The sequence below is a fragment of the Anabrus simplex genome, chromosome 2, assembly GCF_040414725.1.
Source record: "Anabrus simplex isolate iqAnaSimp1 chromosome 2, ASM4041472v1, whole genome shotgun sequence".
In the NCBI taxonomy this organism is placed as follows: Eukaryota; Metazoa; Arthropoda; class Insecta; order Orthoptera; family Tettigoniidae; genus Anabrus; species Anabrus simplex.
In genome coordinates this window covers 609,100,012-609,119,078 of record NC_090266.1, presented here as the reverse complement: position 1 = coordinate 609,119,078, position 19,067 = coordinate 609,100,012, and the positions used below count along the sequence as shown (strand labels likewise).

Here is a 19,067-nt window from a genome sequence, read left to right as displayed (position 1 = left end):
ATTTATTAATTAATGAATTAATTAGACACATTTAATCAGATATATTCAGGAGAGTATACACTATTACAAAGCAACTTTCTGAGAAACCTTTCTCTATTTCAAATACCATCTAAAGTTATTAATGGAACTGTTTAAACATCTGTAGCAAAATCAGAATCATAACCATACAAATTATTCAGATTGTTTTCCAAAAGTAAACAACATTCCCGGCAACTCGTTTGACACTATACTGTAAAATGACACTATATTATAAAATGATAGCCGCAATAATCCTTTAAACACAATCGAATACCCTATGTCCAAACATATATTAACCTGAGCCAAAACATTTGTTTTAATATGCACAGTACGTAACACAGAATAGAATGAAAACAATGTTGAAATGACATCACATGGAACACATCTGACAGTCCAACCTTTCACAGACTTTACTTTACCTTGCCAATAACCGACATGACTAATTCGACAAAACTGGAAGTTCTACAGAAAACGAACACCTTAACTTTTCTTTTCGCAGTTCCTGAAAGCAACTTTCATTCACAAACCAGACGCTACGAAGCAGAGTGAGGCATACGCAATTTGTTGACAAAGGCGCTAAAATGGCATAATGTCGAAGCTGTTTGCCTCCAGCTGGAAACAAGGTTTTGTGGGACTGGATAAGCTAGGAGCTTCAGGGAGGCGGGGCATCATAACAGCTGCTCATTATAGCGACACACGCCTTGTTTCGAAAGGCCCATAAGCACATTATCTGTAAAACCCTCTATTTTACAAAACATTCAAATGTCGAATGACATGACAACCGTACTATATGCTTTCAAAGCGAATGAGTATGCTTTTATCAAGTGTTGAGGGAATTGGTACACATGGAAGAAGATTGTCAGATCCGTACCATGCAGGGGTGCAACATTATAGCAGAAATCCTTGTGATAATTTTACCTAAGTTACACTCATATCCATACTTTGTTCCTGCTCAACATATTAATAATATTGTAACTGCATGATAGCAGAATATTTGCTTAAATTGTTTCGGATATATTTATTGTATATGTCTGTGATTAATCTATGCGCCTCTAGGGTACCGTTATTTACAACCTTCGTTGACGCTGTCAACTTGACAGTGGACCTAAATATTAGATTGCGTGTACATCTTTCAAAACCCAATTTTTCTTATACTGTTATTTGGAAGCAAGTGAATGAACAGACGACAATGAAAGACAATAATGAGAAAGTTCCGAGGTAGGGTACTTCAGTAACTCAATTAATACAGAGGTTATGGCTTGGTCTGTGAATTTTATGTTTTTGAAAATTCTGAAGTAATCTACTTGCAGTGAAGCAAGTTCCATTTATTTAATCTGCTTGAGTGTAGTAGTTTAATCTACTCCTGGCCCTAGCACTAGGAATCTTTTTCTTTTTTCCTTCTTAAAGTTCATTGAACTTCAGGGAAGTAGTTTATTTCTTACCATAAGGCATGATAGGTTATGGTGTCTAATTGTGGGACCCTTATTGGAAGTTACTTTATATTGAATGGTCTAGATACATGTACACTTTTATTTCTTGAGTACAGACGCACTTATTTTTCTTCTCTTGTATATACATATCCGTGAGTGTAGGATATATATTTTTTTAACTGTTCGTCTCGTCACGATTCCCGGTCGGGCTAAGGATTTTTAACTTTCATTGGTAACTCTGGTTCGGGGGATGGGTGTTTTATGCTGTCGTCATTAAAATTCATCTTAGGTAAGATCCCACCTTCATAGACGTGCAGGTCGCGTATGTTAGCTCATAAGCTGTGAGCTCGCATCCGGGAGATAGTGGGTTCGAACCCCACTGTCGGCAGCCCTGAAGATGATGTTCCGTGGTTTCCCATTTTCACACCAGGCAAATGCTGGGGCTGTACCTTAATTAAGGCCACGGGCGCTTCCTTCCCATTCTTAGACCTTCCTTATCCCATCGTCGACATAAGACCTATCTGTGTCGGTGCGATGTAAAGCCACTAGCAAAAGAAAAAAAAAATATGTTAGCTCATAAAACCTGCAGCAGGCCTCTCCAAAGGCTATGTGCCATTATTATTATTATTATTATTATTATTATTATTATTATTATTATTATTATTATTAAAATTATTATTTAGAAACTGGGAACATTTTATTCACATGCTTAGTTGTTGTTCATATTCAGTCTGCTAATGTGTTGTCAGCAGTGATGTGTATATGCCATGTTTATTAGAGTTAGGATTTGCAAGCAAGTGTCCATAGCATTGAAAAAAAGTATTATCCCAGTTGTTACTGGAAGTTGAAATGAGAGGTTACAGAGAAATATACCAATAATGGCTGATGATGGGATAGGCCTGTTTTCATAGTTATCTGTTCCCAAGATCTTCACATCATGCTGCACTGCATGAATACTCTGAGCTGCGTTGGTCAGTACGGTATGTCATAATCATAGGTGTACTTGAAAAACTGACTGGCGTAGGGGAGTTTCTCGGGCAGTACCATAGTGCTTAAACGTACAGAAATTTTGTTGAACTAGGTACCAAACATTCTTGGGTTATAGAGTTCTCTTTTTTGTTGAAATCAGTGTGGTGTTTATTAATTTCAGTGACTTTTCTTTATAGTAATTTTGCTATTTATGCTGCGTTTTGTGATCCCAATGTAACTTGGCTATATGCTAAATAGGCCTACATACTTCATGTATGGCACCTGTTAATAGGAGCTGCCTTGTATCTCTAGTGTATCTCTCAGGAGCCAAATTCTAAGTCCTCCTCTGTAACCTATAAATCAGGTTTAAATACCAATTCCTAAGCCACATAAAGAATGGGCACTTGATGAACAAGAACTAAGCAGTGCTTCTCTAGGAGATAAACCTGTACCCTCATGTTCAAACAGTCGATCCAAATTTTCCAGAACAAAATATGTCATAGAATTTCCCAGTCTGAACTAAATGACTGATTGGGAAACCTCTTTAATGAGGTTGCAGATGAATGTGTGTCCCACATGGGGATATGCCCCAGTTGTACTGCCAGATTTACGTCCTGTTGCCAAACCTCTGTGGAGGGGTGTATTCAAACACCCAGTCCCCGAACCACAGGAATTAGCAAGACATGGCTAAAATCCCCGACCTTGCTGATCATACAAGAGACCCTCTGAACCAAATGCCTTGGTGCAGACCATTAACCGGGCGAATTGCCCATGCGGTTAGAGGCACGCGGCTGTGTGCTTGCATCCGGGAGATAGTGTGTTCGAACCCCACTGTCGGCAGCCCTGAAGAGGGTTTTCCGTGGTTTCCCATTTTCACACCATGCAAATGTTGGGGCTGTACCTTAATTAAGGCCACGGCCGCTTCCTTCCTACTCCTAGGCCCTTCCTATCCCATCGTCGCCATAAGACCTGTCTGTGTCGGTGTGACGTAAAGCCACTAGCAAAAAAAAAAAAAAATAGCAGACCATTCAGGCAAGAAGCTGGACTCTTTTCTCATTTTAAAGTTCTTTTGTGCTCTTTAATCTGGCCTGGCGAAGAAAAATGGGTAGGCCTATATCTTTTCTATGGAAGGCTTTACAATCTACATGACCATTATTAATTTATTCTGGTGCTAGACCTTTGTAAATAATTGGTCATCATTTCATTTGGGTGTGCTTGATGCTGCTCATATGTTGACACTCCAGTCCTTTCAACAGGCCAACACGTGCACATTTTAGTGTATCAAGAAAGAGTGAATGAATGGACAAGGCTACTTTAGCAATGTTGACTTACTTAGCAGTTTAGAGTTTAAAAAAATTTCAGTATCTCATTTCAACTCCTGAGATGTTGGCTGTTTCTTCCCTTATGGTCAACTGAACAGGCCTGCTGTTGAGTGGCAGTTTCTCATGGGCAGAGACAGCTCACTTACCTACTAACGAATAGTGATAAACTCAGAATACAAGGAAGTGGAGAAGAGGCCTGCTGAAGGGACTGGAGTGTGGCAGGCAAGCTGTGCATGCCCAGCGCTACAGTCCAGCTGCAATTAGGCCCAAATAAAATGTGACCCTATATAGTGGACAATTGATAGTCAAACAGCAATAAAGATGTGTCTGTTAGCCCCCTCTCATTATGACATTCAAATAAAATGTGACCCTATATAGTGGACAATCGATAGTCAAACAGCAATAAAGATGTGTCTGTTAGGCCCCTCTCATTATGACATTCAAAGTAGCATTTCAGTGAATTATAATGAAAATATTGTATAGTATGAATTTACTAATTCAGGACAATTATTTCAAGCTCCCTGTGGGAATCAAAATCTGTATGAAAGTACTGAATGAGTTGGCCAGGTGGTTAGGTTCACATAGCTGTGAGCTTGCATTCAGAAGATTATAGGTTCGAATCCCACTGTCAGCAGCCCTGAAGGTAGTTTTACATGGTTTCCCATTTTCACACCAGAAAAATACTGGAGCTGTACCTTAAATTTGGCCACGGCTGCTACCTTCCCAATCGCAGCCCTTTCCTGTCCTTGAGTCTCCAGAAACATTCAATGTGTTCAGTGTGATGTTTAAACCACCAGAAAAAAAAAAAAAAGAGAGAAACCCATATAATTAAAATTGTAAAGATATAGCCTCTGAAATATCCAAGTATATTTTATATAAATATCTGTGGTCTAGTTCCAGTACCACGTTGGTTACTTTATGGTGAAAATGAGATTTTGGTATGTACAGGAGCAATGAGTTACCTTGTCTCGATTTAAAAAGAGAAATTAATGTGAACTATTATAATGTGTCAGTGAGGGAATAATAATAATAATAATAATAATAATAATAATAATAATAATAATAATCGTATGGCCTCAGCTACCGTGTGCTGATATTCAATTTGATGCCATCTGGCTGTTTGCTCGTCAATTTTGACGTTCCGTTTTACTCTAGGCCCACTAGATGGCATACCGGGTAAACCGAAACTCTCTTGGGCGTCTGTGGCTGAGATTTAATAAATTTTGTCAGGTAAACACCAAATGTGTCACCAGAGATCTTTTACAGGCGAACATTGTATGACATTGGAGTATCGAATGGACATTTTTCCGCCCTTCAAAAATCCAACTACCTCTGCTGGGTTTGAATCCGCTATCTTGGGATCTGGAGGCCGACTCTCTACTACTGATCCACAGAGGCAGCTGTCAGTGAGGTGATGTGATGCAACACATCCAAATATAAATGTATGGGAATATTTCCATTCAAAGTCTGGGAGAGATTTGAAAAGTACACATTCCAATACCTTTGTTTTTATGTAGGCTATCAAGAATATATGAACAGATGTGTATATTGGTCTGAAAAGTAACTGTAAACACAAAGAAAACATTGAACATGAGCTCTCTTTAAGCACAAAGCTAAAGAATTCTGGGAAAATGTCGATACTTGCTGATGAATAGGTTTAAAAATCTCTGTGGCAACGAAAGTAGATGGTAAAGAACGATTTTCATTTTTAGTTAACCATCTACACTGTTTATCTTCTCGACCAGTATGGAGTGCGGAGTAGTGAAAAATGCTAGGCAATTTCCCCCCCAGTTGGTTCTTTTCATTCGACCCCGTGATGGAGACACCTCATTAGCTCTGTTTTGTATCGCCTTCTGCTGTGGCTTACCTGAGATTCCTGGAAAGACAGGAAACTATGCACATACTTTGCTAGCCACCAGGCTGTTGTCAGCTGTCCCGGAAATCTGCTAAGTACATTTCCTACTTTCCCCGTCAGGTTTAATGCCTAGTACTAGTTAACAGATCGTCCAGTGTCCCGTGAGTTCTGTCAGGGCACCCTTCTGTCCAGGTGTCAAGTGACTGAGCTAAAGCCCCTTGTAAGGCTCTAGATGATGGGTACTGAAGCTTGCCCATTGTAAGTGCAGCGCCCATGCCAGAAATACTTGTGCACGAGGGCGCAAATGGCTTCCCCTCACTCGACTTGTACTTCCCCATGTTGCTGTCTCAGGGCTGTGCACGCCTACTGGTGATAGACTCCAGTTACCTGTTTTGGTCCACAAGTAGGGGTTGAAACTCCCAGCTGCATAGGCTGTGGCATAAGGATTGATGCATTAATTTGTTAGTGTGTGTTTGTGTACTTCTGTATCGACATGGCTACTTGAAGAGATGCTAAGTTTATCATAGCCTATTTTCTTTTGTTTAAGTTTATAAAAGCATGGCTGCATTCCATTACTTTTGCTTTGGACTTATTTATTTTCATCTTGTAGCCCTACTCCTTCCCCAAGACTCTTTTCCATACCATTCAGCAATTGCTCCAGATCTTCTGCAGTGTCTGATTAAATAACAATATGATCGGCAAATCTCAGGGTTTTGATTTCCTCTCCTTGGATCGTGATTCCCTTTCCAAATTTCTCTCTGATTTCCTTTACTGCCTATTCTGTATACATGTTGAAAAGCGCAGTGGGGGGGGGGGGAATCTACAGCCTTGCCTCCCTCTTTTCTTGATTGATGCTTCTTTTTCAAAGCCCTCCATTCTTATCACTGCAGATTGATATTTATACAGACTGTAGATAATTCTTCGTTCTCAGTATCTGATCCTGGTCGCCTTCAGAATCTCAAGTAGCTCGGTCCAATCAGTATTATCGAATGCCTTTTCCAGATCTATAAATGCCATGTAGACCTATTCTGTCCACTAAGATCAGATGTAAAGTCAGGATTGCTTCATGCATTCCTACATTTCTTCTGAAGCCAAATTGATCTTCTCCAGCTCAGTATCAATTTGTTTTTGCTTTCTTCTGTAAATAATATATGTTAACATTTTGGAGGCATGAGATATACTAAACTAATGGTGCAGTAGTTTTCACACTTGTCAGCACTGGCTTTCTTGGGAATAGTTATGACAACATTCTGTATAAAATCAGATGGCACTTCTCCTGTATCATACATCTTACACACTAAATGGAATAACCTCACCATGCTGGTTTTTCCCAAGGCAGTCAGTAATTCTAGGTGCCTTGTTCCTATTTAGGTCTCTCAAAGCTCTGTCAAATTCTGTCCTCACAATTGGGCTCCCATTTCATCAGCATCATCAGCCGCTCCTTGTTCCAGAACCATATCATCTACATCTTTACCTTGATACAACTGTTGGATATGTTCCTTCCATCTTTCTGCCTTGTCTTCTTTCCTTAGAAGTGGTTTTCCATCCGATCTCTTTAACATTCATACACCTAATTTTTCTTTCTCCAAAGGATTCCTTGATTTTCCCGTATGCAGCATCTACCCTACCTAGGACCATACAATCTTCAGCATCCTTGCACTTCTCTTTCAGCCATTCTTCCTTCGCTGTCCTGCACTTTCTATCCACTTCATTTTTTAATCACCTGTCTTCCTTATTTTTTGCATTTTTGTACTTTTGTTGTTCATCAACCAGGTCTAGTATATCCTAAGTTATCCGCTGATTCTTAGTTGATCTTTCCCTTATTCCTAACTTTTCTACAGCAGCCCTACTGACCTCATTCTTCATGACTGCCCATTCTTCCTGTTATGTGTTTCCTACAGCCTTTTTATTTAGTCCTTGGGCAAAATGTTCCTGGCAACAATCACTCACACTCTTTTCCTTCAACTTGTGTAGATCCCATCTCCTTGCATTCCTTTCTGCAATTTCTTCAACTTCAGATGGCATTTCATGACCAAGTATATAATCATTGCCTCGCAAATCAATACAATAATTTATATAGCATAGCGTGTGCATTGTCATTCTCTTACATTCTATGAACAAACTGATAATAATAATAATAATAATAATAATAATAATAATAATAATAATAATAATAATAATAATAATAGTATAAAAAAACTAGTGTAGCCCACTAGTCTTTTGCAAGTCTTCAAAATTTACCCCACTTGGGTAACTTGCATGTCAACAGTACACAGTACAGTTGAAGTACTTCTAACCAGAAATAAATTTATTGGCAGAGCCAGGAATCGAACCCACACCACCAGGATGGTAGCCGACAATGCTAACCATTACATCATGAGGCATAAATAATAATAATAATAATAATAATAATAATAATAATAATAATAATTGTCATCAAATCCAAACCCCATGGCACGACAGCTATGAAGGACCTTGGCCTACTAAGCAACCACAGCTTAACCCAAAGACCTGCAGATTATGAGGTTACTTATGGTCAATGCAACAAATCCTCTCAGTCATTCTTCTTGGTTTTCTTGACAGGGGTCTCCATCTCACCGCCAGATAGCTCTTCAGTTGTAATCACGTAGGCTGAGTGGACCTCAAACCAACCCTCCGGTCGAGGTAAAAATCCCTGACCTGGCAGTGAATTGAACCTGCGACCTCCGGGTGATAGGCGGACATGCTGGGTGTCTGAATTTTGCCCACCAGTGAATCTACTGACCACATAACGGGTGTCTTTTTGCTAGTTGGTTTACGTCGCACCGACACAGATAGGTCTTATGGCGACGATGGGACAGGAAATAGCTAGGAGTGGGAACGAAGCGGCCGTGGCCTTAATTAAGGTACAGCCCCAGCATTTGCCTGGTGTGAAAATGGGAAACCACGGAAAACCATTTTCAGGGCTGCCGATAGTGGGGTTCGAACCTACTATCTCCCGAATACTGGATACTGGCTGCACTTAAGCGACTGCAGCTATCGAGCTCGGTAACGGGTGTCTAATACAGTACACCATTAGATGCCAAATGACTGTGCCAGGACTCGATGTTCAACTATGGGTAGGACCTACCAGATGTACTGTATTTGCAACCCCGTTTATGATGGTGGAATTCAATTTCTTAGTGCCACTGAGCCATGGAAGAATGTTCCTGAGAGTGGTTTGAATCTAAATCCTCTCTCTTTTACATAGGTACTTCAAATTTAATGCAGTAGAAATCTTGTAGATCCTTGTCTCCAATTTTTTTTCCAACTCTTCTTTCTTTCTTTTTTTTCTTCTAGTCATTAACACTTTACTCTTTTCTGCAATGATCTTTATTCCCCATTGTTCAATATTTCCACTTACTACATCCATCAGCTCACTTCCTAAGTAATTTAAGTGCTCTACTACATCTAGCTCATTTTTCTCCAATTATTCCTCTTCCTTCCCTCATCTCCTGGCCATTACTGTGGTTTTACTTTTCTCTGCACTGATCTTCATTCTCCATGTCCGGCTCCATGGCTAAATGGTTAGCGTGCTGGCCTTTGGTCACAGGGGTCCCGGGTTCGATTCCCGGTAGGATCGGGAATTTTAACCATCATTGGTTAATTTCGTTGGCACAGTGACTGGGTGTATGTGTTAACTTCATCATCATTTCATCCTCATCACGATGCGCAGGTCGCCTACGGGCATCAAATCGAAAGACCTGCACGTGGTGAGCTGAACATGTCCTTGGACACTCCCGGCACTAAAAGCCATACGCCTTTTTTTTTTTTTTTTCATTCCCCATTGTCCAATCTTTCCATGTATGATGACCATCTGTCCCTATACCTCAGACTCTTCCCTTCCTCAGATCACAATATCATTAGCAAACAGCATTACATTCATTTCCGTTCCTTCGTAGGATGTTTTTGGTTCCTTCAGAATCTTGTCCATTACCAGTATAAATATCAATGGGGACAGAACACTTCCCTTTCTCAGCCCTGTTTCTATTTTAAATAGAAAAGAGAACAAGCCTGATCAAGCCGAGAAAATTGCCTAGATATCTCCATTACCGAGCTCGATAGCTGCAGTCGCTTAAGTGCGGCCAGTATCCAGTATTCGGAAGATAGTAGGTTCGAACCCCACTGTCGGCAGCCCTGAAAATGGTTTTCCGTGGTTTCCCATTTTCACACCAGGCAAATGCTGGGGCTGTACCTTAATTAAGGCCACGGTCGCTTCCTTCCCACTCCTAGCCCTTTCCTGTCCCATCGTCGCCGTAAGACCTATCTGTGTCGGTGTGACGTAAAACAACTAGCAAAAAAAAAAAAAAAAAAAAAAAAAAAGATATCTCCAGCGCCAGCCTAAACATGATGTGATAATGTTGCCATCTGGCTGGCGTAATCTTCCTAGTGTTCATGCATAGAAATGAGCAAGACCAGCTGTCCGCAAGGTCAAGTCATGACGAGCTCTAAGATCTTGGGCCATATTAGTGATGAATCCGGAACACCTGTGTTCAGTTTAGTGCCATTAAATGCTCGCTGATCATGTATGTCTCATAGTACCTGAAGCCGAGAGCAAAATAAACCTCATGCATTAAAAGAAAAGAGAACTGGGAAGAGTGAAGTCTGCTAATGATATTATGTTTTTATTGATGGTAGGGGGCAGGAAGCAGAATTTGTGCAATGCAAAATAAGACTGCCTCTTATGAAGCTCAGATACCAGCACTTTAGCAAGGCATAATTGCACTAGTTCTCCTTCGACTCAGGCAAGTGCTTCTTGCAGTTGTGTTGTTCCTAGCTCTTTAAAATATAAAATAACAGAGGCTTATGTTAAAAGGTGTTCCTTCTGCCTACCCCTTTTCAATATTGTCTCAGGTACGGGGTTTAAAATAATGGCAAAAGAATTAAATTAATCTAGGACAGTGGTTCCCAACCTTTTGTGGCCCATCTCACCTTTTCGGAATTTGACTAACCCCCATCGCCCCCTTTTCTTTTCATTGTACGCCTAATTTTAATTTGTAGTAAAGTGTAAATAATAAAGCTGTGTTATTATTTTAAACAATTTTATTACCATATATAAAAACAACCAAATCAGTTTTTTCTGGTCACTCTTAAATAAAATAGAAAAAAATTAAAACGTACAATTTTACAGATTTTTAAGAACAAAAAGTGAAATATAAAGATCACTGACGTACATTTAAAAAACAGGAGTACATGTTTTCATTTTTTTAATTGGAATCTGGAATAACTGAGAAAGTTGACAGTTAAATTTTGAAAAGTAAATGCAATTTTGAAAAAATGAACAAAGTCAATATAAGGCTTCAAGGAAACAAGATGAACCTAATAATGGCCATAGGAATTATTTCATTATTCATCGCCAAGTTTGATATTCACAAGGTAAATCTTGGCCGTAAAGAGCCGATTCTGTTTCCGACCCTTAAAAAGTGTTTAGTGTCAGATAACGAGACTCCTGAATTCCCAGAAGACAAAATCCTAATTGTTACTGATCACCTTGACCAGTTAAAAACTGACATGGAATCAAGATTTGAAGATTTGACCAAGTTACAAATTCCGGATTGGATTCTAGATCCATTCTTGTTTGAAGCTGTGGATAAGCTTGATAACTCTTTGCAGATGGATTTTATAGATCTGTAATATGACTGTGAGGTGAAAATCATTTTCAAGCAGAGTGGTTACGAGTTAGCCTGGGTGAAGCTTATGGACACTTATCCACAACTGTGGGGCAAAACTGAACCACTTCTCATCTCCTTCCAGTCAACATATTTAGTTGGAAAAGAATTTAGTTCTGCTATCCAGCTCCTCACAAAACAAAGAAATAAATTGGACATTTGCCCCAAAGGAGACTTGCGCCTGAAACTGAGGAACATAAAGCCGGATATTCAAGCTTTAACTGAAATCTACCAAGGCATCCAAGCACAAGGATCAGATGTGTGAAGAAACACAGTAACAGTGTAAAATAATTCGAAGAAACAGCGCAAACAGTTTTATTTGGAAAGCCACCTCACATTCATATGTAGAAGCAAGCGTTCGAATTCTTCATAACTTTCATGGCAAAGTTGTCAGAACAGACAGTCGTTGAGGGAATTAGCTTTGATATCGTTGACATCAGCAACAACCAGTTGTAGGGTTTCGTGCAGGACACCACTCAATTTTTTCGCAGTTCAGTGTTGATGAATGACACAGTGAATAGTGATGACCTCTGATACTTCTGTCTTGATGCGAGCTAGAAACCCAGCGTGACGACATGACATGGCAGGAGCACCATCTATTGCTCAAGCGCTCGCGTTTGTTAGGGGAATCTCCTTTCCTTAAAAATAATCTTGCACCACTTTAAAAGTCGACGATGTTTTCGTATCAGTGATCAAAGTACTAGTAAACATTTCCTCGGTTCATTGTTCATTGATAAACCTCACAGAAGCTAATAAAATTGATTTGTTACTAATCGCAGTTGATTCATCAATCTGCAATGCAAATTTACTTTTTCTTCAACAAATTGGTGAGTTTGGATTCAACGTCCATAACCATTTAGTCAATTCACCTGGAAACAGTATTGTTGCTCAAAGGAACCGATTGACTTGTTACTAGGACCCTCGCCGGTAAAACAAGAGTTTCGTCAATTGTGTGAGGTTTACCACATTTAGCAATCAATAAAGACACCTCGCAAGAAGATCGGTCATGATCAGTCAAGATCGGTTGCTCGTTTTTTAAATAATTCACTCACATTAGGCTGTTTATCAGGTTTACCTTTGAGGTGTTGAAAATAACTAAGTTCTTTACTCCCCGAAGAGTGTATGATTTACATTCAGGCGTTCCCTGGGCAACGGTGAGGTGTTAACACCAGCTGATCTTTCCAATCCAGAAGTAACATCAACTATTATATAATGACATTCATAAGTCGGGAAAGGTTCTTTTCAGAAACGAAAATGACCATCATATCTATAAACATAGAAGGTATGTCAACTTGTAAACAACAGCTCTTACAAGAACTTTGCCAAACAACAAACTGTGATGTAATATGTGTACAAGAAACTCACAGGGATGTACACCAACCACGTCCTAGAATACCAGCTATGAAATTGGCAGCAGAGAGACCGCATGGACGATATGGTAGTGCAGTCTTCGTCAAGCCAGATCTCCAGATACTCTCCACATCAATTACAGAAGAAAATGATATAGAATTGATCGCAGTGGAATTGAGCAATTCGGTTATAGTTTCCATCTATAAACCTCCTAATGTAACATTCTCATTCATGCCACCTAACAATCTCGATGATTGGAAGGTATCTTTCTTCATTGGTGACTTCAACAGCCACAGCAGTATTTGGGGTTACGAACAAGACAACGAGAGTGGTGAGAATGTTTTAGAATGGGCTGAGGAACACCATCTGTCTCTTATCCATGATAGCAAGCTCCCTTCTTCTTTCAACAGTGGTAGATGGAAGTGGGGTTATAATCCAGACTTAATATTTGTGAGCGAAAAGATAGCACATCAGAATACACAGCATCGCCCAATAATGTGTCAACTGGTAGCTGCCATTAGACCTCAAGAGGTCTACTTTAAAAGGAGATATAATTTTAAGAAAGCTAACTGGGAAAGATTCACCAACTTACTGGATGAGAAGATCAAACCACTCAATCCAATTCCAGAAGCATATGAACAGTTTAATAATATCATCAGGGAGTGTTCTAGAGCTACAATCCCTAGAGGATGTAGAACAAACTACATACAAGGTATAACTCAAGAAACCTCTGCCCTCTTAACAGAGTATCATAAACTCTTCAAAGAAAACCCTTTCAGCAATGACACCATCACAATGGGACAACAAGTAATCTCTTCTATTTGTGAAGTAAAACGGGAACAGTGGTTAAGGTTGATGGAAAAGATTGACATGGGTAGAAGTAGTCAAAAAGCTTGGCGATTACTTAGACGATTCAGTAGTGATCCTAATAAAACTTCAACATATTCCAGTGTCACAGCAAACCAAATAGCACATCAACTTCTACGAAATGGACAACCATCAAATCCATGTCGGCTTCAGAATAAAGGAATTGAGAGGGATTATGAGCAGGAGACAGATACACTCACTAAACCTTTTACTTTATCTGAGCTGAACAGAGCAATAAATCAGTGTAAGAATGGTAAGGCTGCCGGCCTAGATGAAATATGTGTTGAGTAAATTAAGCAATTTGGACCTGTTGCTAAACAATGGTTACTAGAACTGTACAACAATTGTATAAACACCTGCAAATTACCACGTGTATGGAGGAAAGCCAGAGTAATCGCAATTCTCAAACCAGGAAAGGACCCAAATGATCCGAAAAATTACAGACCTATCTCACTGTTGTGTCATCTGTACAAGATCTTGGAACGGATGATCCTGGAAAGACTTACTGTGATCATTGAACCACTTCTTATTCCAGAGCTAGCAGGATTCCGTAAAGGAAAAAGTTGTACTTCACAGGTCCTCCATCTGACACAGTATATCGAAGATGAATATGAAAATCATAAAATCACAGAGGTGTCTTTTATCGTCTTATCTGTTGCATATGATACAGTTAATCATCATATACTGTTGCGAAAATTATACAACATGACAAAAGATTACAAGATGACTCAAGTAATTTGCAATCTTCTCCAAAATCGTAGGTTCTTCGTTGAATTTCAGGATCAGAAAAGTCGATGGGGGAAACAAAAGAATGGTTTGCCACAAGGCAGTGTTCTCGCCCCTATGCTCTTTAATATCTATACAAATGACCAACCTCTTCCAGTTGGCACCAGAAGTTTCATATATGCGGATGATCGAGCTATTGCTACTCAAGCAAACTGCTTTGAGGTTGTAGAAGAAAAGTTATCAGAGGCTACTTCTGAACTATCCTACTACTGCAGAGGAAACCAATTGAAGCCTAACCCATCTAAAACTCAGGTATGTGCCTTCCATTTAAAGAACAGACAGGCGTCAAGGAAATTGCAGGTAGTATGAGAAGATACTCAACTAAATCACTGCCCAACACCTAAATATCTAGGTGTAACATTGGGTCGTGCTCTCACCTACAAACAACACTGCATGAACATCAAGCAGAAAGTGTTGGCTAGAAATAACATCCTTCGCAAGTTGTCTGGAACCAATTGGGGTACACATCCAAAGACGTTGAGAACTACAGCCCTGGCACTGTGTTACTCCGCTGCAGAGTACGCTTGCCCTGTTTGGTACAGATCAAGTCATGCTAAACAAGTTGACATTTCTCTAAATGAAACATGTCGACTCATTACTGGCTGCTTGAGACCAACTCCATGAGATAGAATCTACCGTTTGGCTGGAATCGCCCCACCAGATATAAGAAGAGAAGTTGCATCCATGAATGAGAGAACTGAAGCACTTGCCTCATGTGCACACCCATTGAATGGATATGAACCTGCCCACCGAAGATTGATGTCTAGGAGGAGTTTCCTGAATACAACCGAAGATTTAAACGAATCTGCTCAATCCACAAGGTTGAGATTATGGAGAACTAGAAATCCTTAACTTGCTGGTTGGATGCTACCAATTGAACATCTCCCCCCAGGACACGAGGAACATTGGTCTACGTGGAAATCGTTGAACAGGCTTCGCACTGGGATTGGTAGATCAAGAATCAATATGGTAAAGTGGGGCTTTCCTGACACATCCAGACAATGTGAATGTGGTGAAGACCAAACCACAGCCAATTTCATGAACTGTAGTAAATGTCCTTTAAGTTGCACAATAGAGGACTTGATGGCTTCAACACCTAATGCCCGTGATTTGGCAAAATTCTGGGCAGACACTATTTGATATGTATGTCATTAAGAACCATTATGCTATGTAAAATGTATGCTTCTGATACGAATAAATAAATAAATACTGTGTACTCTTAATAAATGATTTTTCATTCGCGAAGGCTTCATGGCTTCATTACTAGTAAATGTTTTATCGCACAAAAGACAATGCGGAAGATTGACATTTTGCGGTGACATGATAAAACCGAATTTTAAATACTCAGATGAGTATTGACGACACTTCTTTTTTGAATCCATTGTGCATAAACTTCTACACTTCAAAACAAACGCACAAAAACTAATGGTGAGGCACACAAAGGTTAGTTAAGACTGAAGACGAATGTATGTCAATGGCAAGTATGTTGTGATAGCAAAAAAGGAAGGGGGTTGAGTCACCAGTCGGCCGCACTGAGCAACAATAGGTGGTGACTGTGGAGAGGGGTGAGTGCATTGAACTCGCTGGCTGAGAATAGCCAGTGACTTGTGCTATCCGGCAACTTCTACTGCACAGAACTATTTTAATTTTTCTCCCTTAGAATACTCATCGCCCCCAAATCGCCACCCCACTTATTTATTGCCACCGAGTTTGATAGCTGCAGTCGCTTAAGTGCGGCCAGTATTCGGGAGATAGTAGGTTCGAACCCCACTATTGGCAGCCCTGAAGATGGTTTTCTGTGGTTTTCCATTTTCACACCAGGCAAATGCTGGGGCTGTACCTTAATTAAGGCCACGGCCGCTTCCTTCCCACTCCTAGCCCTTTCCTGTCCCAGCATCGCCATAAGACCTATCTGTGTCGGTGCGACGTAAAGCAACCAGCAAAAATGCATTGGACAACTGTTTCCCGGCGATATCATGATGTGGCCGTTGATATTGATCATTGTAATACCGGAGGTTTGTGACGTGATGCAGTGTTATTTGTGTATCACAACTACAGGCATATAGATGTATGATTACAAAAATAATTTTATTTGCCTCACGGTTCGCTACATTAACCCAGTCACTCCATCTGAGATTTGTGCTGGACAAAGCGGAGGCAGGGCAAATTTTTCTCTGGGTACCCGGGTTTTCCCCGTCATATTTCATTCCAGCAACACTCTCCAATATCATTTCATTTCATCTGTCATTCATAAATCATTGCCCCAGAGGAGTGCGACAGACTTCGGCAGCCAGCACAATTCCTATCCTCGCTGCTAGATAGGGGCTTCATTCATTCCCTTCCTGGCCCTGTCGAATGACTGGAAACAGGCTGTAGATTTTCATTTTCACTACATTAAGAAGTGGGTAATACAAAACATTGCTTTTTAACCTGCCTCTTCCCTAATACACCGAAGTCTGGTGAAAACATTATGAAAGAATTAACCGATCCATGTACTGTGTTAGGAATTCAGCTGCCAGATTTACAAAGGGTTATGTTTGCATCAGATCAAAGTATGGATATTTAGAAGGCCTTCATGATTCATAAAAGCTTTATGTGAATGCTTTGTGTAGGGCATTGTTTAAATACAGTTTTGCAGCACACATTCCAAGATGACTTTCTTAATTCTCAGGTGCAGGACATACAATACATAATTAAGGAAACACAGAAAATGGTGGCCTATTTCAAACACACAGGTTTATTCAGTCACGTCGAGCACACTCTGTATCAGGATGTAGAAACAAGATAGAATACTAATCTGATCATGCTAAAATCTCTACATCACCAGTATGGCAAAAAATGATTTTGGTCCTATTGGCTGCAACTGCAGCCAACAAAAAGACAGTAGAAAAAGTGAAGCATAAACTGGAAGCAATCAATAAGGAACTCATGAGTGACTTGATTTACTTCCTAGAACCTTTCAGAGAAGCCACGGATGATTTAGGAGGAGACAGAAGACCAACAATACAAATTGTGCTCCTTTGGTTCCATCATCTTGTTAGTAATTGTGAACAGGCATTTGATGTCAAAGTATCATTCAAGGAAATAAAGCAAGAACACTAAAGTTCATGAAAGAGAAAATGGAAATACATTTGTATCACAAAATGGCAACATTTCAATATCTTTTTTCTTTTCTTTTTGCCCTACTGGGTGAGTTGGCCGTGCGGTTAGAGGCGCGCGGCTGTGAGCTTGCATCCAGGAGATAGTGGGTTCGAATCCCACTGTCGGCAGCCCTGAATATGGTTTTCCGTGGTTTCCCATTTTCACACCAGGCAAATGCTGGGGCTGTACCTTAATTAAGGCCACGGCCGCTCCCTTCCAACTCCTAGGCCTTTCCTATCCCATCGTCTTCATAAGACCTATCTGTGTCGGTGCGACGTAAAGCTACTAGCTAGTTGTTTTTTTGCCAGTTGCTCTCTCTACCTGAGAAGGAGGAAATTCTAAACAAAGCTAGATTCTTGTGTAAGTATTTTAGTGAAGGTAAGTAAACTTATTCATTCTTTATGCGTTGCGAAATGTTTTATCAAAACAGCCAACGAAATGTCTACATGTAGTATTGTCGCTGTCCCCATTTTCCTGTTCGATAGAAGAACATGAAGAAAAACAGAAACTTTTGAGTTCTAGCAAAGAGCCACCCCAAAAGAAAGTAAGTCATTTCTAGCAATGGAAAAAGGGCTTGCAAGAAACATCCATGGATGTTCTTCTCTAGATGGCTACTGTGTAAAAAGAACCCAGAGACGAGAATGAAGTTTTAGTGGTCAAAATATATTTTGTTTACCATCAACAAATGGAGCTAGTGAGTGCATCTTCAGCCACACAGGCTTTGTTATTAAAAGGAGGCAAACCCATATAAATCTTGAGCACGTCAACAACCTGCTATTCTTACATAGCAACATGATGTTGGAACAAGTAAATGTACTTCAGTAAAATATTGTATTGTTATCCTACCCAAATACAGATACAACACAATGTAGCAATGTCAAATGCTTGAACTACTATCACTTGTGTATTTTTTCTCTTATTGAAAGAGAAAATGATCTCTGGTTCTGATGCGAGCCAAAAGAAGCCATAAAGATGATGGAGAACATTCAGAAGTCACATTCAGTTTGATTTAATATGACTAGCCACTGATGCATACATACTCAGTGTACAAGAGGTATACAGTTTATCTCTCTGTAGCTTTTTATTTGAAAGAATCAATACTCATTTGTGCACAGACACATAATTTCTGTGCAATATACAATATGGTCCATAGAATTTTCAGTAAAATTGATGTAATAATCATACAGCGAGATGTTTATTCATATGGAAGTCTACTGTCATACGGGGATCTTAATTATGTTACAGAATAAAGATATTCACTAAACTTCCTCCATGATCATGACAGAAATATAACTGGTTCATGAGATAGCACAGTAATTAGGATCCTACTCTAGAGAGAGATTAATCTTTATTATATTTTTGGTGTCTTAGACGGCTGTTGCTCCGCTCATGGCCCATAAATGAAGGGAGGTCACATAGCTTCCGTCATCTGCATTTCACAGTTTCCTGACCGGTGCCACTACTCACTATAGCTCTCCAATCATTATCACAATACTGGGTAGGTGCTATTCCAGACTACCTGGCTTTTCTAAACTGCTTGCCAATACTGGAAATCGAACCTAGGCGCGGACAAGGAGCTAGAACTCTATGCTGAGACTATGACGGTGTTGGATATTCTTGATTATTACAACTACATTACTAA

The 19,067-nt window shown here is 39.9% G+C and overlaps 2 protein-coding genes across 3 annotated transcripts in view; one reads left to right on the top strand and one right to left on the bottom strand.

The window, feature by feature from the left end:
* LOC136864253 (probable maleylacetoacetate isomerase 2) overlaps positions 1-839 on the bottom strand; it is a 71,565-nt gene extending 70,726 nt beyond the window's left edge. Inside the window, exon 1 of the mRNA XM_067140997.2 lies at positions 438-839. Coding sequence (XP_066997098.1) covers positions 438-455 — 18 coding nt within the window. The 5' untranslated portion in view covers positions 456-839. The remainder of the gene's footprint in view (positions 1-437) is intronic.
* A 267-nt stretch (positions 840-1,106) lies between these two features.
* The window catches only part of tw (Protein O-mannosyl-transferase 2), a 213,547-nt gene continuing 195,586 nt past the window's right edge, over positions 1,107-19,067 (top strand). Inside the window, exon 1 of one of the 2 annotated variants that reach the window (XM_067139237.2) lies at positions 1,107-1,236. In XM_067139237.2, coding sequence (XP_066995338.2) covers positions 1,208-1,236 — 29 coding nt within the window. In that variant the 5' untranslated portion in view covers positions 1,107-1,207. The remainder of the gene's footprint in view (positions 1,237-19,067) is intronic. The other variant, XM_067139238.2, reaches the window with a different exon arrangement.